Genomic DNA, 25712 nt, shown 5'->3' on the forward strand with positions numbered 1-25712 from the left:
GGTTGATTGCTTAGTTTTCACTGCCTTGGCAGTAATTGCAGTTAGCTTAAAAGTTTTTTTTTTTTTTTTTTTCAGTTTTATATTGGAATGGAGTTGATTTACAATGTTGTGTTTCAGATATACAGCAAAGTGATTCAGTTATACATGTATCTCTTCTTTTTCAGATTCTTGTCCCATTTAGGTTACTACAGAGTATTGAGCAGAGTTCCTTGTGGTATGCAATAAGTCCTTGTTGATTATCTATTTTATATACAGTAGTGTGAATATGTTAATCCCAAACTCCTAATTTATCCCTTTCCCCTTTGGTAACCAAAGTTTGTATTTAAAGTCTGAGTCTGTTTCTGTTTTATAAATAAGTTCATTTGTATCATTTTTAAGATTCCACATGTAAGTGGTGTATATGATATTTGTCTTTCTCTGTTGGATTTCGTATGATAATCTCTAGGTGCATGTTGCTGAAATGGCATTATTTCATTTTTTATGTCTGACTGGTATTTCATTGTATGTGTGTACCATATCGTCTCTATCCACTCCTCTGCCGATGGACACTGAGGTTGCTTCTGTGTCCTGGCTATTGTAAATTGTGCTGCAGTGAACACCGGGGTGCATGTATTCACTTTGAATTATGATTTTTTTTCTGGATATGTGCTCAGGAGTACGATTGCTGGATCATATGGTAGCTCTATTTTTAGTTTTTAAAGGAAACTTCATACTGTTCTCCTTAGTGGCTGCTCCAATTTACATTCCCACCAACAGTGTAGGAGGGTTCCCTTCTGTCCACACCGTCTCCAGCATTTATTGTTTGTAGACTTTTTGATGATGGCCATTCTGACTTGTGTGAGGTGATGCCTCATTGTAGTTTGGGTTTGCATTTCTCTAATACTTGACAATGTTGATCATTTTTTTAATGTGCTTTTGACCATCTGTTTGTGTCTTTGGAGAAATGTCTTTAGATTTTCTGCCCACTTTTTTTTAATTGGGTTTTTTTGGTTTATTTTATTTTATGTTTTTTTGGCACTGAGTTGCATGAGCTGTTTGTATATTTTGAATATTAATTCCTTGTTTGCACCGTTTGAAAACATTTTTTCCCACTATGAGTTATCTTTTCCTCTTTTATGGTTTCTTTTGTGCAAAAAGTTTAATTAGGTCCTGTTTGTTTATTTTTGTGTTTATTTACTTTACTCTAGGAACTAGGTCCAAAGAAATATTGCTCCGATTTATGTCAAAGGGTGTTGTGCTTATGTTTTCTTCTTAAGAGTTTTATAGTATCCAGTTTTTTTAATCCATTTTGAGTTTATTTTTGTTTATGGTATTAGAGAAAGTTCTAGTTTAATTCATTTTGTGTAGCTGTTAAGTTTCCCCAGTATTACTTATTGAAGAGACTGTCTTTTCTCCATTGTGTATTCTTGCCTCTTTTTTCATAGATTAATTGATTATAGGTATATGGGTTTATCTCAGGACTTTCTAACCCTGTTCCATTGATCTAGATTTCTGTCTCTGTGCCAGTACCATACTGTTTTTATGGCTGAAGCTTTTAGTATATTCTTAAGTTAGGGAATCTGATTCCTCCTGCTTCATTTTTCTTCCTCAAGATTGCTTTGTTTATTAGGGGTCTTTTGTGTTTCCATACAAATTTTAAGGTTTTAAAAAATATATATACATTTTTTAAAAAACTTAAGTTCTTTTTGTTCTAGTTCTGTGAAAAATGCTATTGGTAATTTGGTACGGATTGCATTGAATCTGTAGATTGCCTTGGGTAGTATAGTCATTTTGACAATATTAATTCTTCCAATCTAAGAACTTGATATATCTTTCTTTCCATTTATTTGTGTGTTCTTCAATTTTTTCATTAGCATCTTATAGTTTTTGGAGTATGGGTCTTTTGCCTATCTAGGTAGGTTTATTCCTAGGTATTTTATTATTTTTAATGCAATAGTAAGTGAGATTGTTCCCTTAATTTCTCTTTCTTTCATTATTAGCATATAAAAATGCAACAAATTTCTGTATATTAATTTTGCATCCTGCAACTTTACCAAATGCATTGATGAGATCTAGTAGTTTTCTGGTACCTTCATTAGGATTTCTGAGTATATATTCATATCATCTACAGTGACAGTTTTACTTCTTTTCCAATTTGGATTTCTTTTATTTCTTTTTCTTTTCTGATTGCTGTGGCTAGGACTATGTTGAATCAAAATGGCAAGAGTGGGCACTTTTGTCCCTTTTCTGATTTTATTTATTTTTTGGCCTCCCCACATGGCTTGTGGAACTTCCTGACCAAAGATCAAACCCATGCCCCTTGCACTGGAAGCATGGAGTCTTAACCACTGGACCACCTGGAAAGTCCTTATTCCTGGTTTTAGAGGAAATGCTTTTAGTTTTTCACTGTTGAGTATGATGTTTGCTGTGAGTTTGCTATATATGGCCTTTATTATATTGAAGTATGGAAAAAGCAAGAGAGTTCCAGAAAAACATCTATTTCTGCTTTATTGACTATGCCAAAGCCTTTGACTGTGTGGATCACAATAAACTGTGGAAAATTCTGAAAGAGATGGGAATACCAGACCACCTGATCTGCCTCTTGAGAAATTTGTATGCAGGTCAGGAAGCAACAGTTAGAACTGGACATGGAACAACAGACTGGTTCCAAATAGGAAAAGGAGTACGTCAAGGCTGTATATTGTCACCCTGTTTATTTAACTTATATGCAGAGTACATCATGAGAAACGCTGGACTGGAAGAAACATAAGCTGGAATCAAGATTGCCGGGAGAAATATCAATCACCTCAGATATGCAGTTGACACCACCCTTATGGCAGAAAGTGAAGAGGAACTCAAAACCCTCTTGATGAAAGTGAAAGAGAAGAGAGAAAAAGTTGGCTTAAAGCTCAACATTCAGAAAACAAAGATCATGGCATCTGGTCCCATCACTTCATGGGAAATAGATGGGGAAACAGTGGAAACAGTGTCAGACTTTATTTTCCTGGGCTCCAAAATCACTGCAGATGGTGACTGCAGCCATGAAATTAAAAGACACTTACTCCTTGGAAGGAAAGTTATGACCAACCTAGACAGCATATTGAAAAGCAGAGAGATTACTTTGCCAACAAAGGTTTGTCTAGTCAAGGCTTTGGTTTTTCCTGTGGTCATGTATGGATGTGAGAGTTGGCCTGTGAAGAAGGCTGAGCGCCGAAGAATTGATGCTTTTGAACTGTGGTGTTGGAGAAGACTCTTGAGAGTCCCTTGGACTGCAAGGAGATCCAACCAGTCCATTCTGAAGGAGATCAGCCCTGGGATTTCTTTGGAAGGAATGATGCTAAAGCTGAAACTCCAGTACTTTGGCCACCTCATTCGAGGAGTTGACTCATTGGAGAAGACTCTGATGCTGGGAGGGATTGGGGACAGGAGGAGAAGGGGACAACAGAGGATGAGATGGCTGGATGGCATCACTGACTCGATGGACGTGAGTCTGGGTGAACTCCGGGAGTTGGTGATGGACAGGGAGGCCTGGCGTGCTGCGATTCATGGGGTCGCAAAGAGTCGGACACGACTGAGTGACTGAACTGCACTGAACTGATGTTACCTCTATACTTGCTTTCTGGAGAATTTTTTTTAAAATCATAAATGGGTTTTGGATTTTGTCAAAAGTTTTTTCTGCATCTATTGAGATAACCATTTGGGTTTATTCTTCAATTTGTCAATATGGTGTGCTATACTGATTGATTTGTAGATACTGAAAAATCCTTGCATCCTTGGGATAAAGTCCACTTGATCATGGTGTATGATCCTTTTAATGGAATATTGAATTTGGTTTGCTATATTGTGTTGAGGATTTTTTGCATCTATGTTCATCAGTGATATTGGGCTGTAATTTTCTTTTTTGTGTGTTTTGTTTTGTTTTTTTTCCTGATTTTGGTATCAGAGTGATGGTGGCTTCATAGAATGAGTTTGGGAGTGTTCCTTCCTCTGCAAATTTATGAAATAGTTTGAAAAGTTTGGTTGTTAACTCTTCTCCAAATGTTTGATAGAATTTGCCTGTTAAGTCTTCTGGTCCTGGACTTTTGTTTGTTGGGAGTTTTAAAATCACAGTTTCAATGTCAGTACTTGTGCTTGATCTGTTCCTATTTTCTATTTCTTCTTGGTTCAGCCTTGGGAGATTGTAACTTTCTAAGAATTTGTCTGTTTCCTCAAGATTGTCCACTTTATTGACATACAGTTGCTTGCAGTAAGTAGTCTCTTGAGATTCATTTTTGAGTTGTGTTTCTGGGCTCTGTAGTGATAGGCAGGTAGGAGTGGAGTGCTCCCACTGAGCAGGAAGCGCCTGGGTAGGCCTTTGCAGCTGCTCAGCAGTGGGTGTGCTCTGTTGTCACCTTTCATCACTGTATGGGCTCACAAAGATGCACTGCCTGCAGCCCTGCCTCCGCCTTAAGAATGCCGGCATTGGCCCTGGTGTCCGTCAGGCATTGTTTTCATGAGGCCACCAGCACAGACGCACTGAAGTCCAGTTTCAGGACCACAGTAGTCATGCACTTTGACCTTCTGTGGGAGCTATGGAGGCAGTTTAACCCAAGCCTGGCCCTGCCCCGATGTGGCCCACAGCAGCCAGATTCATCTCAGCTGTGGAAGCGCCTATTGTCCATTCGGATGTCCTGCAGACACTGAATTTACAAAGCCGGTGGCAAAAGCATGAAATAACGGCTCATGCAGTTTTGAGGAGAGATTTCAGCCCTACTTCCTAAGTCACCTGGCCTTGGGGCTCAGGTGTGATTGCAGCCCCACCTCTGTGCATGGACAGCCTGCTAGCATCTGGGGCCGCCCGGGTGGTGGCTGGGGCAGGGGCACTGGCGCAGGCCGTGGCTGGGGTGCATCCTCTTGGAGGCCATGGAGGCTGGCAGGTAGAGAAAGAGGCTGCTGGGGGGCTCCTGCCCCTCCCTTCACTTGCCAGTTAACAATGGTGCTTTGCTTTTATCGTGAACCTGGCTTCTTCCATGAACACTCCCGGTTGTGGCCGCACCATGCTCCAGCTCCTTCAGGCTGTCTCTGTGCCACCCACCCCAGTCCTCCCCACAGGTCTGTCCTGTAAACTCCCAGTTCCAGCCTCCGCTCACCCCAGCAAACGTGTATCTCAGGCTGGGATGCCAAGGGCAGTGGCATGACCGGCTGTCTATGCAGGTCACCCTCTGTTCTGCCTGCCACAAACCAATCACTGCACTCTCCTCTGAGCTTCTGAAGCCCCCTTCTCTGTCCCAACTGCTCTCCCTGCCAGTGAAGGGGCTTCCCGGGGAGCAGGGACATTTCCACTTTTTCAGCTCCCTCCCAGGGGCACAGGTCCTATCTCACTTCCTCTTTTTTTTTTTCCCTTTTGTCCTACCCAGTTCTGTGGGAACTTTCTTGTCCTTTTGGGTATTTGAGGTCTTCTGCTAGTGTTCTGTAGGTGCTCTGTGAGAACTGTTCCATTTGTAGATTATTTTTGATGTATTTGTGGGAGGGAGGTAGCTTCCGTGTCCTTCTTCACCATTTTGATTAAAGCTTCTCCTGAATCTGATTCTCTAAGAGGACAAAGTCATCTTAAAATACTGAACTGCTTTTGGTAATTGTGAGTTTCATTGTTTAACTTATCTGCATTTGTCATTGAGATCTTTTATTATCATTGGTTAAAACTTTTGATATTTTGACAAACTTCCCCAAAATTAAATTATAAATAAAGTTTATTTGACCTCTAGCTAACTTTGAGGTTTTCCAAAGGGCCCTTGGAACATCTCAAATTATTTCCTTTCTCTCGAGAGGAACATTACTTAGGCTTTTTTAGTATGTTAAATTGAGTGGGAAGCATTGTCAAGTAAGTAGTGATAAAACTTCTTAGATTGTATCATATGGGTAAACATTATTAATGGACACATTCTAGAAATTATAACTCCTAAAGTTCTGGTGTATCCTGGTAAATGGTATCATTCATAATTTTATTTTATTTTTTTAATTTAAATTTATTTATTTTAATTGGAGGCTAATAACTTTACAATATTGTATTGGTTTTGCCATACATCAACATGAATCCACCATGGGTGTACACGTGTTCCCCATCATGAACCCCCCTCCCTCAACCCTCCCCGTATCCTCCCTCTGGGTCATCCCAGTGCACCAGCCCCAAGCATCCTGTATCCTGCATCAAACCTGGACTGGAGATTCGTTTCTTATATTATACATGTTTCAATGCCATTCTCCCAAATCATCCCACCCTCTCCCTCTCCCACAGAGTCCAAAAGACTGTTCTATACATCTGTGTCTCTTTTGCTGTCTCGCATACAGGGTTATTGTTACCATCTTTCTAAATTCCATACATATGCATTAGTATACTGTATTGGTGTTTTTCTTTCTGGCTTACTTCACTCTGTGTAATAGGCTCCAGTTTCATCCACCTCATTAGAACTGATTCAAATGTATTCTTTTTAATGGCTGAGTAATACTCCATTGTGTACATGTACCACAGCTTTCTTATCCATTCATCTGCTGATGGACATCTAGGTTGCTTCCATGTCCTGGCTATTGTAAACAGTGCTGCGATGAGCATTGGGGTACACGTGTCTCTTTCAATTCTGGTTTCCTCGGTGTGTATGCCCAGCAGTGGGATTGCTGTGTCATAAGGCAGTTCTATTTCCAGTTTTTTAAGGAATCTCCACACTGTTCTCCATAGTGGCTGTACTAGTTTGCATTCCCACCAACAGTGTAAGAGGGTTCCCTTTTCTCCACACCCTCTCCAGCATTTATTGCTTGTAGAGTTTTGGATAGCAGCCATTCTGACTGGCGTGAAATGGTACCTCATTGTGGTTTTGATTTGCATTTCTCTGATAATGAGTGATGTTGAGCATCTTTTCATGTGTTTGTTAGCCATCTGTATTTCTTCTTTGGAGAAATGTCTATTTAGTTCTTTGGCCCATTTTTTGATTAGTAATTCTGTTGGATTTTGTACATCACAACAGTAACCAAATTTCTTTTCAATTGTACTGTAATCTTGGTTGGGATGAAAAAAGCATTCTGCTAATGGTTAGAGATGATCAGTTACTCTTTATGGCTTTACAGTGGCTTTTGATGACTCTGTAGCTATTTTGTGAAGAAGTAGGGAAGAATGATAAAATCCTTTGTGTGCAAGCATTTGTGGGAAAATAAGTACTTCAGGGAAAATAAGAAAAGGGAGGGAATGAAGTGAAGATATGCTTCTTCAGACCTCAACTCCGGCTGAGTTACCCTGCCCAGCTGCTCTGGCTGTTAGGCCAATCTATACATCCCTTCTCCCGTTTTTCATTCTTTTCTAGGCCCAAATGCTGACACTGGAGCTCAGGACTTCCCCTCCTTCTGGGGACCAATTAGAAAATCCTGGGTTAGTTTCTGGGGTGCAGGGACTTATTCTGGTATGGCGATACCATCTAGGACAGGACACGGCACTCAATTTGAGTCAGGAGCCACTTCCAGAGCACGGCAACTTTCACTGCTGTTGTCTCAAAGGGGGCTAAATGCAAATGACCAGACAGCTAGCTTTTTCAGACTTCTTTAACTGGAAAGATCACAACCTTCCTTTAGAGAGAGGATCTTTTTACACCTGAAGCCCATTGGGCAGTACTCACATCTGGAAGAAATTGGGACCTCAGTGAGGAAAGAATGCCCTTAAAAAGTGAAAGTGTTAGTCGCTCAGTCGTGTCAGACTCTTTGCGACCCCATGGACTGTAGTCTGCCCGGATCCTCTGTCGTTGGGGTTCTCCAGGCAAGAGTACTGGAGTAGGTTGCCACTCCCTTCTCCAGGGGATTTTCCTGACCCAGGGATCAAACCTGGGTGTCCTGCATTGCAGGCAGATTCTTCAGCATCTGCTCCATCAGTAGTGCCCTCCTGGAGTACTACTTATTAGTACATCTTGGCAAGGCAGGGGAAGGAAAGCAAAAGAGATTAAACAGAAGTCAAGAAATTTAGCCAAACAAATGAAGACTTCTCTGAATTTTTGTAAAGGATGTATCAGGCCTACAGACATCATACTAATGTGGATCCTGAAGCCCCTGAAAATATTATAATGATAAATTTGACTTTTTTTTTTCACTCGGGGAAGTGTCCCAAATATCAGGAGAATGCTGCAAACATTAGATGATACATTTGGAATGAACAATTCTTAATTGGGAGATGTTGCCTTTAGTGTTCAATAGCGAACAACAACGGAAGAAAGATGATGCAAACAAAACACTTATTTTTGGCAGTGACATTGGAATTTCCTGAAGGAGAGTAACCTGAAGAGAGGTAAGCCATGATTGGGGAAGGAGCAATGTGCTTACTCTAAGGTGGAAGAACATTAGCAAACAAATTGCCCTAGGCTGAAACATAAGAAAGACAGTAAAAGACAGAGCCTCTCACCTCCTAGAAAGAGAGGAACACTTGATGAATGAATGAAGAGGTCCAGGGCCTCCCTTGGACTTGGGCTATTTCCCCACACCCAGAGCCCCAGGTAAAGTGGGGAATCAGCTGCAAGTTTGCTCGGCTGAAGTAGAAGATTGATCATCATCCTGGGAAAAAGCTGGAAGACGGCACCAAATTCTTGAAATCTGGTGATGCTGCCATCGTTGATATGGTTCCCAGCAAGCCCATGTGTGCTGAGAACTTCTCTGACTACCCTCTTCTTCTTGGACGACTTTGGTGGTGGCGACATGAGGAAGATGGTGGCTGTGGGTGTCATTTAAGCAGTGGACAGGAGTATGGGTAGAGCTGGCAAGGGCACCAAGTCTGCCCGGAAAGTTCAGAAGGCTAAATAAATACTATACCTGCCACCCCAGGCTTAATCAGTGCTGGAAGAACAGTCTCAGAACTGTTGGTCTCAATTGGTCATTTAAGTTTCATAGTAAAGGACTGGTTAATGACAACAATGGATTGTAAAACTGTCAGAAAAAGGAGAATGTTTTGTGGACTATTTTTGTGTGGCAGTTTTAAGTCATCAGTTTTAAAAATCAGTATCTTTTAATTAGTTGAAGGCCTTTTTAAGGCAATTCTCCCCTGATTTGGATTAAGGTATAGGAATTATATAAGGCTTCCCTGGTGGCTCAGACAGTAAAGCATCTGCCTGCAAAGTGGGAGACCCGGGATCGATTCCTGGGTTGGGAAGATCCCCTGGAGAAGGAAATGGCAATCCACTCCAGCACTCTTGCCTGGAAAATCCCATGGACGGAGGAGCCTGATAGGCTACAGTCCATGGGGTCGCAGAGTCGGACACGACTGAGCGACTTCACTTCACTAATGGCCCAGTTCTAGGAAGCTTGCCTCTCAGGTAATGAACGTTAAGCTAAAAACCTTTGTTTAACTCTCAGGAAACATCCTCCCACCTGTGGACAACTGCATGCAGGAAGAAATCGACACATCCCCTTTGAAGGTTGATGGGAACTAGGAAGTGTTTGACTTTACTCTCTCCCCTTTTACTATAAAAGAAACCTGAGTTCTAACTCAGGAAGATAGTTCTTCAGAAAACAAGTTCACCACCTTCTCAGTCGACTGGTTTTTGAATAAATTTGCTAATCCTTGCCCCAACAACTTGTCTATTTATTGGCCTGTCGTGTGATGAACAGTAGGAGCTCGAACTTGCTAATAGTGAGCCCAGGAAGTATAAAATTTCAAACGAGAGATTTAGGCTAGGTATTTAGGAGGGAGAGTCTAAATGTCAGAGACTATGGAATGGGTTGCTTTGCCGAGTTTCTCTCTCCAGGCACTTGCCAAGCAGAGGTTGGATGGCCACCTCTTAGATTGTTCTCGAAGACTCCTTCAAGATTCTATGATTCCATCAGCCTTGTCCTTGGCCAAATGTATTAATTAGGACTAATGACTTCGAATAGCAGACACCTAACTAATCAACAGCTAGAATGGATGGGCTTTCTTGGAAGAGCAAAGATGCAGCCAGTCTTCAACCATAATGGAACCAGGAACATGGAACCTGCAGGACTCTCTTCAATTCATACCTCCACTTAGCTTTGCTGACTTTCTTTTCTATCAATGCAATTTCCATCATATAACAGAAAACATAGCCACTGATAGCTCTTGGTCTTTTTTTCCATGAAATCTCTGTCACGGGAGATGAGCTGCCTCTTTGGTGTCAAGGCAAAACAAGACAAAAATAACAAATCTTCACAGGCAAGGGTATATACTGACCCCTTTTAGGAGTCTGCACCCTCTATACCACCATCAGTTGAAACCAGGAGAATGGGATTAGTTAGGAAATGGCAGATCTCTTGGGAACTCTGTGGATGGATCAGAAAAGGAGGCATACTGAACAAAATGACACCCTACTCCAAAAGCACAATTACAGGGAGCTGGTGCTCAGGCGTTAAGAACATGACAGGTTTAGTCTTTCTGATTCAACCATATGCAAACTATTAACAGAAATTTAAGGACTCAGGAATTATTCATATTGATAACAGCAATCTTTCCAAGAGTATCGGAAAGGGATATTCACTGTTACGGCTGAGTATCTGAGACCTGTAATCGCTTAGTGCTGAGCTAGGTCCTATGCTGGGTACAGAACTATAGGCTATGGTTCCTATATTCAAAGTTTAACAACTGAATGGAATTAGGACCGTGCATTCTGAGAATTATTTTAAACACAATTAAATAGAGGATTCCTGGGTAGGAAATGGCAACCCACTCCAGTATTCTTGCCTGGAAAATTCCATGGACAGAGGAACCTGGCAGGCTACAGTCCATGGGATTGCAAAGAGTCGGACATGACTAAGCATGCTGCTGCTGCTGCTAAGTCGCTTCAGTCGTGTCCGACTCTTTGCGACCCCTAGACGGCAGCCCACCAGGCTTCCCCATCTCTGGGATTCTCCAGGCAAGAATACTGGAGTGGGTTGCCATTTCCTTTTGGAGAAGGAAAAGACTAAGCATGCATGCATGCAAATAGAGGATTAGCCCTTATAGATGATGTCATTTACAAATAGTTCTCACATCAAATTTAGGTTATTCTTCTCAACAAAACTCTCAGTGGTTCAGAAATAGCTTAGGCTGCAGGAATCTGCATTCACTCATTTATTCATCTGTTCACTCGTATGCATGTCTTATGAACTCACCTTTGCTTTAGCCACACTGTGTAGAGTAAAGAAAATGGTAGAGCTGCAGTTCCTTCTCTCAAGTTCCTTAGCTGCTGTTCTCTGTCTGGAATATTCATCTAACTCCCAGTCCCCAGGGCCACCATTACCTTGTGTTTAACTCCTGTCCGTTTTTATAGACACTAGCCTTCCTTGTGGAGAAGGCAATGGCACCCCACTCCAGTACTCTTGCCTGGAAAATCCCATGGACGGAGGAGCCTGGTGGGCTGCAGTCCATGGGGTTGCTAGGAGTCGGACACGACTGAGCGACTTCACTTTCACTTTTCACTTTCATGCATTGGAGAAGGAAATGGCAACCCACTCCAGTGTTCTTGCCTGGAGAATCCCAGGGACGGGGGAGCCTGGTGGGCTGCCGTCTGTGGGGTCGCACAGAGTCGGACACGACTGAGGTGACTTAGCAGCAGCAGCAGCCTTCCTTGACTCTCTCAACTGGTTAAAACACTGCTGTATATTCCCATAGCTTTTTTGCCCTGGGAAAGGTATCTTATTTGTAATTTTTCACCCAGTGTGTGTCTTCTTTATTAGAATGAAAGTTTCATGAGGACAGGGCCATGCTTTTTCTGTTTACTATAATGCCTAAAATTGCATCTCAAAATAGCTGGACTAAATAGTCATTAACTTGGCAGATATTTATGAAGCACCTTTGTGTACAGCATTGTTTTTGGCATTGAGTATATAAAATAGGGGAGAAAATAGGTACGGTCTCTTTCTTGAAGGAGCTTATAAAATAGTCAAAGTGTAGATTTAATGATGGAATAATGCCTAACTCAAACTCCTTGTGAAAGTCACTCAGTTGTGTCCGACCAGGGACTGAATCCAGGTCTCCCACATGGCAGGCGGATTCTTTACCATCTGAGGCATCAGGGAAGCCCATAAATATGGGGGTGAGTTGTCACGCCCTCCCCTTTCCCATATAAAGAACTGATTGCCAGAGAGACTCAGTGACTTAAGTCACATCATACAAAGAATTTGAGTGTCACAAATTGTTTTTGTTCCCTCTTACACACTGCTTCTCAATACACATTTCACAAACCAAAGGTGGATGTGTGAACTTCTATTCATTCGTGCATGGATGTTAGAGACTGTGTGAGTGGAGACAAACATTCAGAGAATGTGTTTTTATGTCAAAGGTTAAGGCACAGGCGGACGGCTTGGTGATTTCTTGGCCAGTTCTCTTGCGCTGGTGATCATGAAGTACTTTATCATTGCTTTCGAACCCTTGGTGTCTAGAGTTGCTGGGAAAATGAAGATGTTGGTGCCAAGAGCATCCATGTGTTTAGGGTTTAGTTTGGAACTGCTATAGAACTCAGTCTTCAGCTGGGAATTGCAGGGAGGGACTAACATGGATCACTTTTGAGAAAGTAGAAGGGCTTTTCAGGAGAGGGCATATAAAAAAGGCAAGGAGAGTTTTAGAATAGGAGTGTATGAATAGCAAAGAAATAGCTCACTAGAGCAGAGAGTATATATTAATGAAAAGATACTTTGGGCTAGGTATGGGGGACTGGGGTTCCTTGGAAATGGAAGAAATGGCTGGTTCAGAGGATGGAGAGAGGACTAAGTTTGGATTGCTGTTGGATTTCTTATTTATCAAGTGAAAGCGTGAGCCTCTCAGTCATAGCTGACTCTTTGAGACCCCATGGACTGTAGCCCGCCAGGCTCCTACATCCATGGGATTCTCCAGGAAAGAATACTGGAGTGGATTACCATTTCCTTCTCCAAGGGATCTACCCAACTCAGAGACTGAATCCAGGTCTCCTGCATTGCAGGCAGATTCTTTACCATCTGAGCCCCCACGAAAGCCCATTCTAATTAATCAAACTCATTTTGCAGTTTGATGAACTGGCCTAGAAGGTATGGAGAGACCCTCTCTTCCATTCATATGTGACAGAAGCCAGTCTCTGGACTGGTTGTTATATGTCAGTCATAGCTCAGTCGGTAAAGAATCCACCTGCAATGCAGGAGACCTGGGTTGATTCCGGGGTCTGGAAGATCCCCTGGAGAAGGAAATGGCAACCCACTCCAGTATTCTTGCCTGAGAAATCCCATGGACAGAGGAGGCTGGTGGGCAACAGTCCATGGGGTCGCAAAAGTTGGACACGACTCAGGGACTAAACCACCATATGTCAGGTTACCACGTACAATTCCCCAACTGAAGATGCACCCCACCCTGGTCTCCCACGAAGCTGGACTGACACAGCAGTGGAAACACAGCATAGAGCCAACTGTCACCTTGTCATCTCCACCCAGGGAATGGCAGAGCTTGTACATGATTCTGACCCTGCTGTCAGTGGAGGCCACACTCACTCAGAAACCTCATTCATTTAAATTTGGGAGTTGCCAAGTCACTTCATCAGAAAGCACCTCAATGTGGAATGACCTTTTGAAAAGCAACAAGTTTAATGACGTGAGCTGAAATCCTTTGGTTTTTAAAAGAAGTGCTCTGCTGAGGGCTACCTGCTAAGACCAGCGGTCTGCTTCTGTTACGGAGAGGCAGAAGAAGATGATTTCAGTGTCTCTAAGTGATGTGTGGGTTCAGGAAAAGAGTTGCAGCAGGTTTGGGGATGCGTGGGGAGAAGAGAAGTCAGAAGGCCATGCATACAACGTCTGTAAAGAAAATGTTTTATTTAAAGTGTTAAATACCATCACCAGAATGAATTTGAGTTTTACATTAGTTGGTGTTCATCACAGGACTAATCCGCCCTTTTTAGTTTTTTCCAACTGGAATTCCCTTTACTTTTAAAACATATTATGTACAGGGCAGCAATGGTCACTGGCATAGTGCTATTTACATGACCAGGTCACAAGTTGAGGTGCAGACATGTGAAAATTAAAAAAAAAAAACAAACACCAACTTTAAAATAAATACTGCATAATGACAGGTATGTACAAATATTCCATACAGTCATGTCCTTCTTATTAAAATTAGAAATAATTTATATAGGAATATGCACAAAAGATTATGTGACTGCATCTTAGTATCAGGAAAATGTTAAACGTTTATTCTAAGGGATAGTATAGACGCTATAGGTCTATTAAATCAATTGTTGCTGGTACACAAGTGTCTAAATTATTTCAATAGTTTTATTCATTTATTTCGCAACTTTACCTGGGTCCATCGTAGGTCTCAGAATGTCAAGACACAGTCTCGGTGTATTTCATATTGCACCACATAAAGAGAAGGCATTTTTAGTGATACTCATTTTTAACTTTTGCACCATATCAAGCATGATAGTTTTTAATGGTCAGCATTGAATTTAAAAGGAACACAAAAGAGCAATTTTTGTGCATGGCATTAACTTAAACAAATGGTATGTATGTATATTTCAAAAGTTGTTGCTAGAAGTTAAAATCAATCTATAAGAACATGTTATCAAAGTGTACAGAAAGAAACAGAAACTATGGGTGGCTTATTACATTACTCGGTGACTTTTCCTCTAAATAGGGGAACTTAAGAGAAATTTGACCTTGCAGCACCACCCAATGGTAATAACTGTCTGTAAAACCAAAAGCAGGGGTTTGATTTTAGGGCATTTGTGTGTAGACTTTTGGTGATGGCATCAAAGAACTGTTAACAGGCAGATTGACTTTCTTTGAATTACCAAAAAATTGGAGCTTTAAAATTATCTGTTGCAAATTTATGTTTGCTGTGTTTCTTTAGAAATATAATTTGTGAAAAATTGAGTTTTACTACAGAAAAATGAATTAATAAACTGCCCTGTCTTTCAGGGCTCCAAATTTTTAGCAGTGCTTCTATTCACATAGTAAATGGAAATTGGCTAAAGAAATTGCTTTTAATTAATTAAAAACAAAATCTAAAACCTTCTAGAAATAATACTTTAACCCCTGTATGAATAATGCTGGTGCTAAAAACAAATTTATTAGACATTACAATGGCCACATGATTTTAGGATTTTCCTGTAAACTGAACTTGGAAGGTGAAAATAAAATTACCATGCACTGTACAATAAATTGCAAAAGTTCAAATATCTTCTTTATCAAACACATGCTGACTTACTTTAATGTACTCCCAAGTCATGTTGCAAAATCCTTTTCAACATGCTTGAAATAAAGAAAGCTCTTAAATAGTTTTTTCCCTCCTTGAGAAATTCAGATGTATCTACAGCTCTGAATTGAACATGGGGTATTAAGAGAGTATCAGGTCAAAAAACTTGTCATTTTGTTTTTTAGCATAATGTTCACTCTGGTAGGGAGAAAGAAAATAAAAAGATTAAAAGAGGGAGAAAAGGAAAAGTGAGAGAAAGGAAGAAAGATGTGAACAATTTGCACATGTTGAACTTTGTAAGATTTGTATATTTACCATGGAAATAAATTGAATATATTATACTTATTTGTCACATAAAGAGAATTTTAAGTATTTTCTAGAAAGTATTTTCTTCTGCAATGTCTGCCAAAACACAGACTGTGATTAAAGAATAAACATGGTGTGTCTTTGTATCACCCTGCTGCATTCTCTCCCTTTTTTAAAACCATGCACTAGTGAAATTTATTTTTAAAAATAATATAAATTGTCAAAAATGGCTGATTTTTTTTTTTGCAAGTTGCAGCCCCAAGAAAATAATTTAAATATTCAGCTAATCTGTCCATGCAAAAAAAAGTTTAATTTCATTCAGTACAGTGTAGCCACAGAATTTTGTTTTTCAGAGTCCAACACAACTTGGCATTAGTGAATGACATGCCTGCTGGAGCTCCGAGGTCTGCCACTGCTCACGTCGTCACTTTGGACTGGCTGCTCCTTTCCAGTCCGGGGGAGGGCTGACGTTCTGTCCTAGACCTCGTCTTTGGTCTCTTGCTTTTCACCTGATGCTTCCCAGGACGTCAGTCCTTCACTTATAACATGGCTTAATGGCTGGATAGCTCCATTTCTGTGGCATCACAGGATTTTGGGGGTCAGAGAAATGAAGAAAAAGGAACAATAAAAATATAAAGGTGCCATTGAAAAGGGCTTTTGTTGCATGAAACTGACTGATTCTTTGATATTAATCCATGGCTTCAGATTGGACCAAAACTCGAGTGTTACTGAACCCCAAACCTGATAGCTCTTCATAGCTCTGCTCCTTCACCTGAGGGCCTCCTTTAGGGCACAATGTGTGCAACTTCCTCTGAGAACACAGGATCGCTTTGTATCCCTAGGAACAGGCTCAGAAGACACAACATTAAGCATGCAGTGTTACCAGGGTTTGCGACCTGTGATTTTTTTTTTTTTTTTGTAACGCTGGTTGCTATGACAACAGTTTTACAGCTGCTATGAACGAGAGTAAGAAGGTCCAGTTGAACTTTCCAGAGATGATTGGGAAGCTCTTCTTGTCAGAGGGGCCAAGGTTGGATCTACTAGGGAGGAAGGGGGGAAGAGTTTGAACCAGCCGATCACCATGTTGGATAGCTCCAGTTCATCTAAAAGTATCTGGGCCACTCCCATAAAGGATTTGTGATCCATGCGGCCATAGTCTCCCCAGACAATGATCTGTTGGCAAAATTAAAAGAGCAATGTCAGTACAATCATGTATGTAAGAGCTTGTAAACCAAAATACAATCAGTTAATGAAAGCTCGGTTGGCAAAAAATCCACCTGCAATGCAGAAGACCCCGGTTCAATTCCTGGGTCGGGAAGATCCTCTGGAGAAGGGATAGGCTACCCACTCCAGTATTCTTGGGCTTCCTGGTGGCTCAGCTGGTAAAGAATATGCCTGTAATGCAGGGAACCTGGATTTGATCCCTGAGTTGGGAAGATCCCCTGGAGAAGGGAATGGCTACCCACTCCAGTATTCTGGCCTGGACAATTCCATACACTGTATAGTCAGTCCATGGGGTCGCAAAGAGTTGGATACGACTGAGCAACTTTCATACAATGTGCTGACATCAAACATCAAGTTATGTAGTTGTATTTAATTACTGGGATAGTTATCTTTACTGGAATTCAAAGGTATAGTCGGAAAACTCTACAGGAGTGTTAGGATCCTAAGCCGTTGAGGAAGATAAGAGCCGATGTGTGATGGGGGTTTACAAGTCTATAGTTCACTTTAAAGGAAACTGTGTTGGCTTTTTTTCATATTTTTTTTCCATTATGGTTTATTACATTCAGCATAGTTCCCTAGTGTGTACAGCTTTATAGCACTGGCCACTGCTTGGAAGTTCCCCAAGAATTTCAGCTGGGAGAGGACTGGAAGAGAATGTTTGACTCCATGAAGACACCTTCTTAGGTAAGGAATATATAATTCAATAAATACCTGTAAAACCTTTCCTTGGGGACTTTCTTCAAAAGATAATAGTTGCTGGTAAAGGGGTTCCAGCGTTTTTCTTGCCACTTTTGTTTTCTTTTTGGCTATGCAGACTCCATTATCTAATAGATACACCTTTACATATGGTGCTTGGGAAAGAAAACACACAGGAGAGTTAAGTGATGAGCTCTGGTTACAGAACACCCAACTTGTGGATGACACCTGCCACAGCTTAGTCACAGGTTAAAAGAGCCAGCAGTCAAAAATCACTGGCCTTTCCACATTATGTCAAAATTATTAGATAAACAATAGATAAATTAGATAACAATAGATTAGATATCAGTCATTCAGGTAGTTTTAGGCAGTTAACACAGCCTCTGAGTTGATTACTGTTTTGCCATCAACTGGTTTTATATACTGCTTTTAAAAGAGAAATCCTTCTGGTCCCAAACAATATCCAAGAAAGAGGTCTCACGCAGTTTTTCATGTGTCAATTCATAAATCTAGTTAAACGTTCTCAAAATCAAACTGTTTTACCCGTCCCCATGGAGCATTTATCACTCCAAAGGGCTTATTTATTGATGGTGTGGGTACAAGACAAGGGTGGGATTTGATGTAGTATGTTCAAATTAGCTGGAAAGAGGCAACTAATTATAAATACCATGCATTGATATTTTTCTGACAGACTCTTTATAAAAGCATTTTCATGCATGTACGAACTGCGGTATTCTTTCTAGCAATCAGGTGACTAACTCTGAGACCTTTATGAACACAACTGTCTTACTCAGCACTGCAAAGTTGTACAATAGGCAGCACCGGGTAACAACATGAACTTTCTAGGTTAGAGATTCAGAATTACAATTCGTTCAGTGGAGGTGCTGAGGTGAGAAACCAAGTTTCAGAACTGTTCTGTACATCAGGTCTGAAGTTGTCTACATCTCTGCACCAGGCATCTGGAATCTTTGGCATTCCCTATGGCTCTAAGCACCTTGGATTATAATATTTTGGTACAAAATGTGAGATTGCAATAAAAACTTATAATGGTGCCTCTCTATACACTCCAGGAAGTAAGAGTCTTCTAGCTAGAATGTCGTCTATGGGTTTATGCTATTTTGGGGACCTATATCTATCTATATTTATTCTAATTCCAGAATGCTAAGGATTTCTAAGGAGAATTCTGAAGCTCAGATAAACAGAATAACACAAAATACCAGCTAACAAGAACTTCTTAGGTAATTCATTTTGTGCGACATGTACATAAGTGTGATAGTTTTTATTTTGTAGGGTTTCTACCACATATGTACTTATTAGCTAATGACTTCTCCCCACCAGATCACCCTGACTGGGTGCTCACTCAGGAGAAATGCAAACTACTACAGATAACTGACTCATTTATCAGTACCCTTGATTATCTAAAAACAAAATTTCAGCATCTCTTCAAAAACAAAGTCTCTGAATTGCAAAGTGTAGATGATGAACAGTAACAGAAGAAATCTCTTTTGTTCTTACCTGGCAGTGTCTTGGAACCTGGTTTTACAACAAGGCCACGGGCCCGAATTATTTCCACCTCCAGCTGTCCCTTTTTGTCCATCATTCCTACCTGAATGTCACCTAATAGGGAGTGAGGAAGAAACAAACAGGCCTTAACACACAAAAGCAGTTGGAAAAATGCTTGTGTCAGATCTTGGTTTAACCTTGTTGGCTCATTTCCCATGTATTTTCCTACATTCAAATATATTTAAAAATGTATCAGTGATCTCTTACTTTAAAAAGCATATAAATTAAAATGGAAAAAGTTTAAGTTTATGTTGTTAAAGATACTCATTCCGGATAATACTCCTAAAGATCTTATGAAATTGGGGAATGTGATTTTTCAATAAGCTAAAAGGGAAACAGCGAATCACATGACAGAAATTCTTACCCATGGCGGGTGTGGCCAGAGTTTGGCGCCCCACTAGCTGGGCAGGGCCAAGGCCATCCAGAAAATCACTGAATTGGCTATCCGAGGCCAAGCGGACACCAGGGAAGATCAGACTAAAAGCAAACAACACAGGATTATTTTGTGTTACCCTCCACTCCTGTTTCCATCTAACCCCTTGCCTGTGGCAGGAGAAGTTGGTATCGCCATTTTGTCACATATTAACTGGATCCCAAGCGCCCCCTGCACCCCCACGGCCCTCCTTCCTTCTCCTCCAGCAGCCCTCGTCCTGCACAGCGCGCACACTTCTGTCTGTGTGCCTTTCTCTTCCTTGTCTGGAGGGCACGAGCTGTGAGTTCTACGTACAGCACTCCTACACGCTGAGCACTTATTCTGTGACTGGCATGAGCATACTGAATCTCTCAGCTGCATTACGAGACAGTCTGTTATGTAATCCATTTTCATCAATGAAGAAAGCCTTCAGATTACTGCCATCAATACCCAAACACACTATTTCTTCCTCCTTAAAGAAATAAAAAATCCCTTTCCCAACACCCTTTCCTCTTCAGCTACAATCTCATTTATCTCCCTGGAATTTCTTCAAAGAGATGTCTCTATGTACAATCTTTTCACTTTCTTTAACTTCTTCTTTTTTTTTTCCCTGCTGCACTGCACAGGCATGTGGGATCTTAGTTCCCGACCAGAGATCAAACCCGTGCCCCCTGCTTTGGAAACTCGATGTCAACCACCGGGCTGCCAAGGAAGTCCCTATCTTCAATTTCTTTCCTCTTATTCTCTAGAGAAACTGTACTCAGTTTTCCCTTGCTCTCTTCCAAGCTTTGTTTTTCTCTACTCCACCAAAACTTCTCTGATCAAGGTTACCTAATAACCAGAGTGGTAAATCTTGATTGTTAATACTCTGTACTCGTCTAATTGAACATATTGGTCTCATTTGATCCAAATGATCACTCCCTCTCACTTGAAACACTTTGCTTCCTGAACTCTGTAGTCTTCTGGTTTTCTTCTGTAGCTATTTCACTGTTTCTTTTGCTAGTTCTACCACTAAATATAGCCACTCAATCCTTTGACCTCTTCCCTGTATGGCCCAATTCCCTTGGCAATCTCATCCCATCTCAAGGTTTTAAACATTGTCTGTAGTGACATTACCTTGACTGACATCTCCAGCTTGGGCTTCTCCCTTGGGTCCCAGACCTGTATTCTAACTGCTCTACTTACCTGCTTGAATGTCTAACAGGCAATCAAAACTCAACTTGTCCCACACTGACTCTCAACCCCCAAACAAACAGAAAACCAAACTCTGTTCTTCTCAAGAGGATTCCTATCTTAAATGGCAACTTCATTCTTTCAATTGCTCAGCCTTGCAATTGTCTTTCCTTTGGACAGACTGCTAAAGCTGTAATTCCCAGTTATGACTGTATTAGGAGGTAGAAACTTTAAAGGGATGGTTAAGGTTTTCTGGCCTCCAAAATCACTACAGATGGTGACTGCAGCCATGAAATGAAAAGACGCTTACTCCTTGGAAGGAAAGTTATGACCAACCTAGATAGCATATTGAAAAGCAGAGACATTACTTTGCCAACAAAGGTCCGTCTAGTCAAAGCTATGGTTTTTCCTGTGGTCATGTATGGATGTGAGAGTTGGACTGTGAAGAAGGCTGAGCGCCAAAGAATTGATGCCTTTGAACTGTGGTGTTGGAGAAGACTCTTGAGAGTCCCTTGGACTGCAAGGAGATCCAACCAGTCCATTCTGAAGGAGATCAGCCCTGGGATTTCTTTGGAAGGAATGATGCTAAAGCTGAAACTCCAGTACTTTGGCCACCTGATGCGAAGAGTTGACTCATTGGAAAAGACTCTGATGCTGGGAGGGATTAGGGGCAAGAGGAGAAGAGGACGACAGAGGATGAGATGGCTGGATGGCATCACTGACTCGATGGATGTGAGTCTGAGTGAACTCCGGGAGTTGGTGATGGACAGGGAGGCCTGGTGTGCTGCGATTCATGGGGTCACAAAGAGTCGGACACGACTGAGCGACTGATCTGATCTGATGGTTAAATGAAGAGAAGGCAATGGCACCCCACTCCAGTACTCTTGCCTGGAAAATCCCATGGACGGAGGAGCCTGGTAGGCTGCAGTCTATGGGGTCACTCAGAGTTGGACATGACTGAGCGACTTCACCTTCACTTTTCACTTTCATGCATTGGAGAAGGAAATGGCAACCCACTCCAGTATTCTTGCCTGGAGAATCCCAGGGATGGGGGAGCCTGGTGGCTGCCGTCTCAGGGGTCGCACAGAGTCAGACATGACTGAAATGACTTAGCAGAAGGTTAAATGAGGTCTTAATGGTGGGGCCCTAAGCTAATATGATGGTATCCTTAGAAGAAACGCCAGGGCTACATATGCAGAGGGGAAATACCATGTGAGGACCTTGTGAAAAGGTGGCCATTTAGGGGCCAAGAAGACGAGAGGTCTCAGGAGAAGCTAAACTTGTTAACATCTTGATCTTAAGACTTTCATCCTCCAAAACTATGAGAAAATAAATTTCTGTTGTTTAAGTGGTATTATTTCTGTGTTTTGTTTCTTTTCGTTTTTTTTAACAGTAGCCCTAACAAACTTCCCAGATAGCTCAGTGGGTAAAGAATCTGCCTGCAATGGAGGAGTCTCAAGAGACACAGGTTCGATCCTTGGGTTGGAAGATCCCCTGGAGGAGGGCATGGCAACTCACTCCAGTATTCTTGCCTGGAGAATCCCGTGGACAGAGGAGCCTAGCGCGCTACAGTCCATGGGGTTGCAAAGAGTCAGACACAACTGAGCTCAACACAACAAACCAATACACAGTCTTTCTCTCACATTCGCATCAAATGCATTATTGAATCTTATTGGTTCTCCTGTCAATACCTCCAGAATTGACCTCGCTAATGCTACCATTCAGGTCCCAGCCATCATTTTCTCCTTCTGTGTTGCCGAGACAGCCTTCTGAACGATCCCCCTGTTGCCACTTCTACTCTCCAATCCCACAGCAACCAGATTGATCTGTTAGAGCTGAAGTCAGATAATGTCAGGTGTCTGCTCACTGTCCTGCATTGGTTTCTCACCCCAATCTGAGTAAAGCAAAGTCCTTGCAATGATATGTAAAGACAACACCAGCCATCCACCCCTGCCCACCATATCTCTAATTTCTTACCACTTCTGCCTCACACCCCAGGATGCCCCCCCATTGTGGTTGCCAGGCAAGCTCCTACCTCAGCACTGCTTCAGCCTGAAATGTTCTTCATATCCCCACAAGCTCACTAACTTCCTTCAGATTTTTACTCAGATGTGCCCCTTTCCCTGTCTGTCCTTCATAAAACCCTATCCTTAACCTACCATCTCTCTTCCTACCTTTATCTCCTTAGCACTCACACCACCTAGTCTATTATGTATTTTACTAGATTTTCTTATATATGCATTTAAATACATTTTCTAGTTTATTGTCCATCTTATCTGTTAGACTGTGAGTTTGATGAGGGTAGGGTTTTTTTTCTTCTGTGTTTACTACTATATCTCCAGCACTGGAACCATGCCTGCAATACTGTATGTACTTATTAAACTCAATTAATGAATAAAATAAACGAATGATAAAAAATCAAATAAATAAGTGAATCTTAAAAACTTACATAACTTGCCCAAATTTGTATAGCACCGAAAACAGATTAGCATTTAAGCCTATATGATTTTAAAGCCCATGTCGAACCAGCAACTGAGTTTTGCTCCCTTGTGTGATTTATATCCCCAACTCATGGTGAAGCGCCTAGAACATTAGAAGGTATGGAAATACCTGTTGAGTGAATTTATGTGTATTAACCCCATTTCTCCAATAAGACAATAAGCACCTGGAGGGCAGGGGTCATAGTTCAAACGTTTAAAATCCCTAACAGTATCTAACACAGCACTTTGCAGTGATGAGTGCTCATGCACATTTCTTTTTTACTTGATTCTCCATTTCTTTTAAGACTTCCTTTATTAATGTCAAATCTGTTTCTTCCCCCAAGCTTAATTCCCAAATATATAATCTGAACATTTTTAATGCTTCCATAAATTATCATACATAATCTTATTTATAGATGTATGAAAACCATATACATCTCTTGTATTTACATAACTATGCTACGCAAATGATTCCTAAGGCAAAATCATCAACACTCTGCCAGCTGCTCCCATGGCCACACATTTGTGAACTTGACTACACACTACGTTCCCTAAGCATCTGCTGCTTCCATAGTGATGACAGATGAGGTCACTAAACCCTCCTTTCCTCTATTAACGTCCTTACATATCCATCTACAGCTCTGCAGTTGCTAATTACTGTTAATTCGTGGGTGACAGGGCTGTACAATCATTACGAATGCCTTAAAAATACCTCAGACACAGTGGAGTCAAGGGAAAGCTACATGATAATTACATAAAGGAAAGGCTCAGCAAAGTTTGTGGCGTTTCTTTTTTGTTGTTACATTTATCCAAACTGTTACTGGATGGAACTAAGCATGTATCAGTTTTCTATATTTTTTAGTGATAACTGTTAGAGCAAAGATTTTCAAAATTAGCATTGTACATGTGGCATGGGCACTGGAACTTAAAGTGTTGCTGTGTTTTTATGTGTCATTTCAAGGTAGGGCAAACTTCCATTTGTGACAGCTATATTTTAGTATCTTGCCTTTAAAGTGAAACACTTTATCCCCAAACCTATGTCCATTGATATAAAAAGCCAGGCATGTCACATTTCTCAGTGGCAGGTAAGCAAAAGTTTTCTTCACAGCAAATCAGCCAGTGAAGGTTAAAGCAGTGCCCCGGAGCATGCGAGTTAGCGTCTGTGAAAGCAGAGAGAGGGGGAGAGAAGGAAGACTGCAGCGAGGCATGGAGGAGACCACTGCTCGGCCAGCATCACTCACTTTCCTTCTGAGCTGTAGCTGTTCATGCTGCCGTCGGTAGATTCTCGGCTCGCTTGTCGAGTCATCCAGTTCCTCATTTCCACAGCCAAGCCTGTTTCTGTACTTCTCTGGACAGTGCTCCGTAGCTTTTTACCTCCGGTTTCTGCAAAGACAGAGAACAAAAGAGGTGATAGTTGTGTCATCACCATCAGGTAACAAACGTAGCAGCCAATGCACTGAGGTTCTCAGATGAAAGAAAAAAAACTGCGTAAATCTAAAGTGCTTTTATGAAGGAGACAGAAAAGGTATTTCAAATCTTGTCTTGTTGAGTGGGATGAAAATTTTCTAAAAAATTGTCAAGAAACACAAAATTCCATTGTTTTATTTCCATTTAAAACAGTGTTCAAATAGGTAACAAAAGGAACAAAAAGGTTCAAACTATGTAGAATAAAATAAGCTTTGTTTTCATCGTAATATTTAAATCAAGATTTAATTTATGCCTGTCTTTTTCTTTTTTCTTTCTGTCATAGTCAAAGAAGTAGGCCTTCACATTATTTCCAAAGATTAGGTGGTGAGTAATTCTCAATTCTACCTTCAACTTTCATAGAAAAACTTGTTTTTGTAGAGTGATGAGTATTAGAAAGTATAGAGTATAAAGAAAGCTACACTTAGGAGACAGCTCTGCCTGAAAACACTTTTCACATCTGTTGGCAGTTTTCAGAGAGATTCTCATAGGGAATGCAAAACCCAGCATTCCCAAGTGAAAAAAGAGCTTTTAAGCTTTTGGTCATGGATAGTCATGTTCTTAGGGCTTCCCAGGTGGCTCAGTTGGTAAAGAATTCACAGAGACCCAGGTTTGATCCCTGGGTTGGGAAGATGCCCTGGGGAAGGAAATGGCTACCCACTCCAGTATTCTGGCCTGGAGAATCCCATGGACAGAGGAGCCTGGTGGGCTACAGTTCAAGGCGTCGCAAAAGAGCCAGACACAACCTAGCAACTAAAGTACAATCACCACCAAGTCATGTTCTTAAGGATCTTTAACAGTCTGACTAGGAGCTTTGCTTATGGAAGCCCACTAGGAGGCCAAATAGGAAAGAAGCAGAGTCAAGACCGCAGATGTGACAGATGTACAAACTGCCATCTGCAGAGGACAGGAGGAAGGAGCTCCTGCTCACAGACGGGGTGGGATTTGAGACGGGCTTAAAAATTGGGCAGATTATGATCCAAGAAACAGCCCCAATTGTCAGAGACCTTACAGGTTAGAATGTGGAGCTGAGAGACAGCTAAAGCTGCAGCAACAGGGGGATGGCTCAAAATACTTAGATTAATTTACTCCCTGTCAGGCCTCACTATTTATCCACATTGACCATACATATCATCAGTATTTTGGGAGATGGTAAGTTCTTTTATTGCCCGGTATTAATAACTTCCTTTTAGATCAATAAATACTTGGTGATATTGCCAGTGACTTGTGGAAATCCTTTCCATCAAGCCTCTTGAAATATATGCTC

At 41.3% G+C, this 25712-nt stretch overlaps 1 protein-coding gene across 40 annotated transcripts in view; it reads right to left on the reverse strand.

Moving 5' to 3' along the window:
- Window positions 1–13727: 13727 nt before the first annotated feature.
- RIMS2 (regulating synaptic membrane exocytosis 2) overlaps window positions 13728–25712 on the reverse strand; it is a 605437-nt gene continuing 593452 nt past the window's right edge. For all 40 annotated transcript variants that reach the window (XM_061439193.1, XM_061439200.1, XM_061439191.1 and 37 more), the window contains 5 exons: window positions 24223–24364; window positions 19281–19393; window positions 18869–18970; window positions 17369–17508; window positions 13728–16606 (listed from right to left, as the gene is read on the reverse strand). In XM_061439193.1, the coding sequence (XP_061295177.1) occupies window positions 16388–16606; window positions 17369–17508; window positions 18869–18970; window positions 19281–19393; window positions 24223–24364 (716 nt within the window). In that variant the 3' untranslated portion in view covers window positions 13728–16387. The remainder of the gene's footprint in view (window positions 16607–17368; window positions 17509–18868; window positions 18971–19280; window positions 19394–24222; window positions 24365–25712) is intronic.

This window comes from Bos javanicus, chromosome 14 (genome assembly GCF_032452875.1).
Source record: "Bos javanicus breed banteng chromosome 14, ARS-OSU_banteng_1.0, whole genome shotgun sequence".
NCBI lineage: Eukaryota > Metazoa > Chordata > Mammalia > Artiodactyla > Bovidae > Bos > Bos javanicus.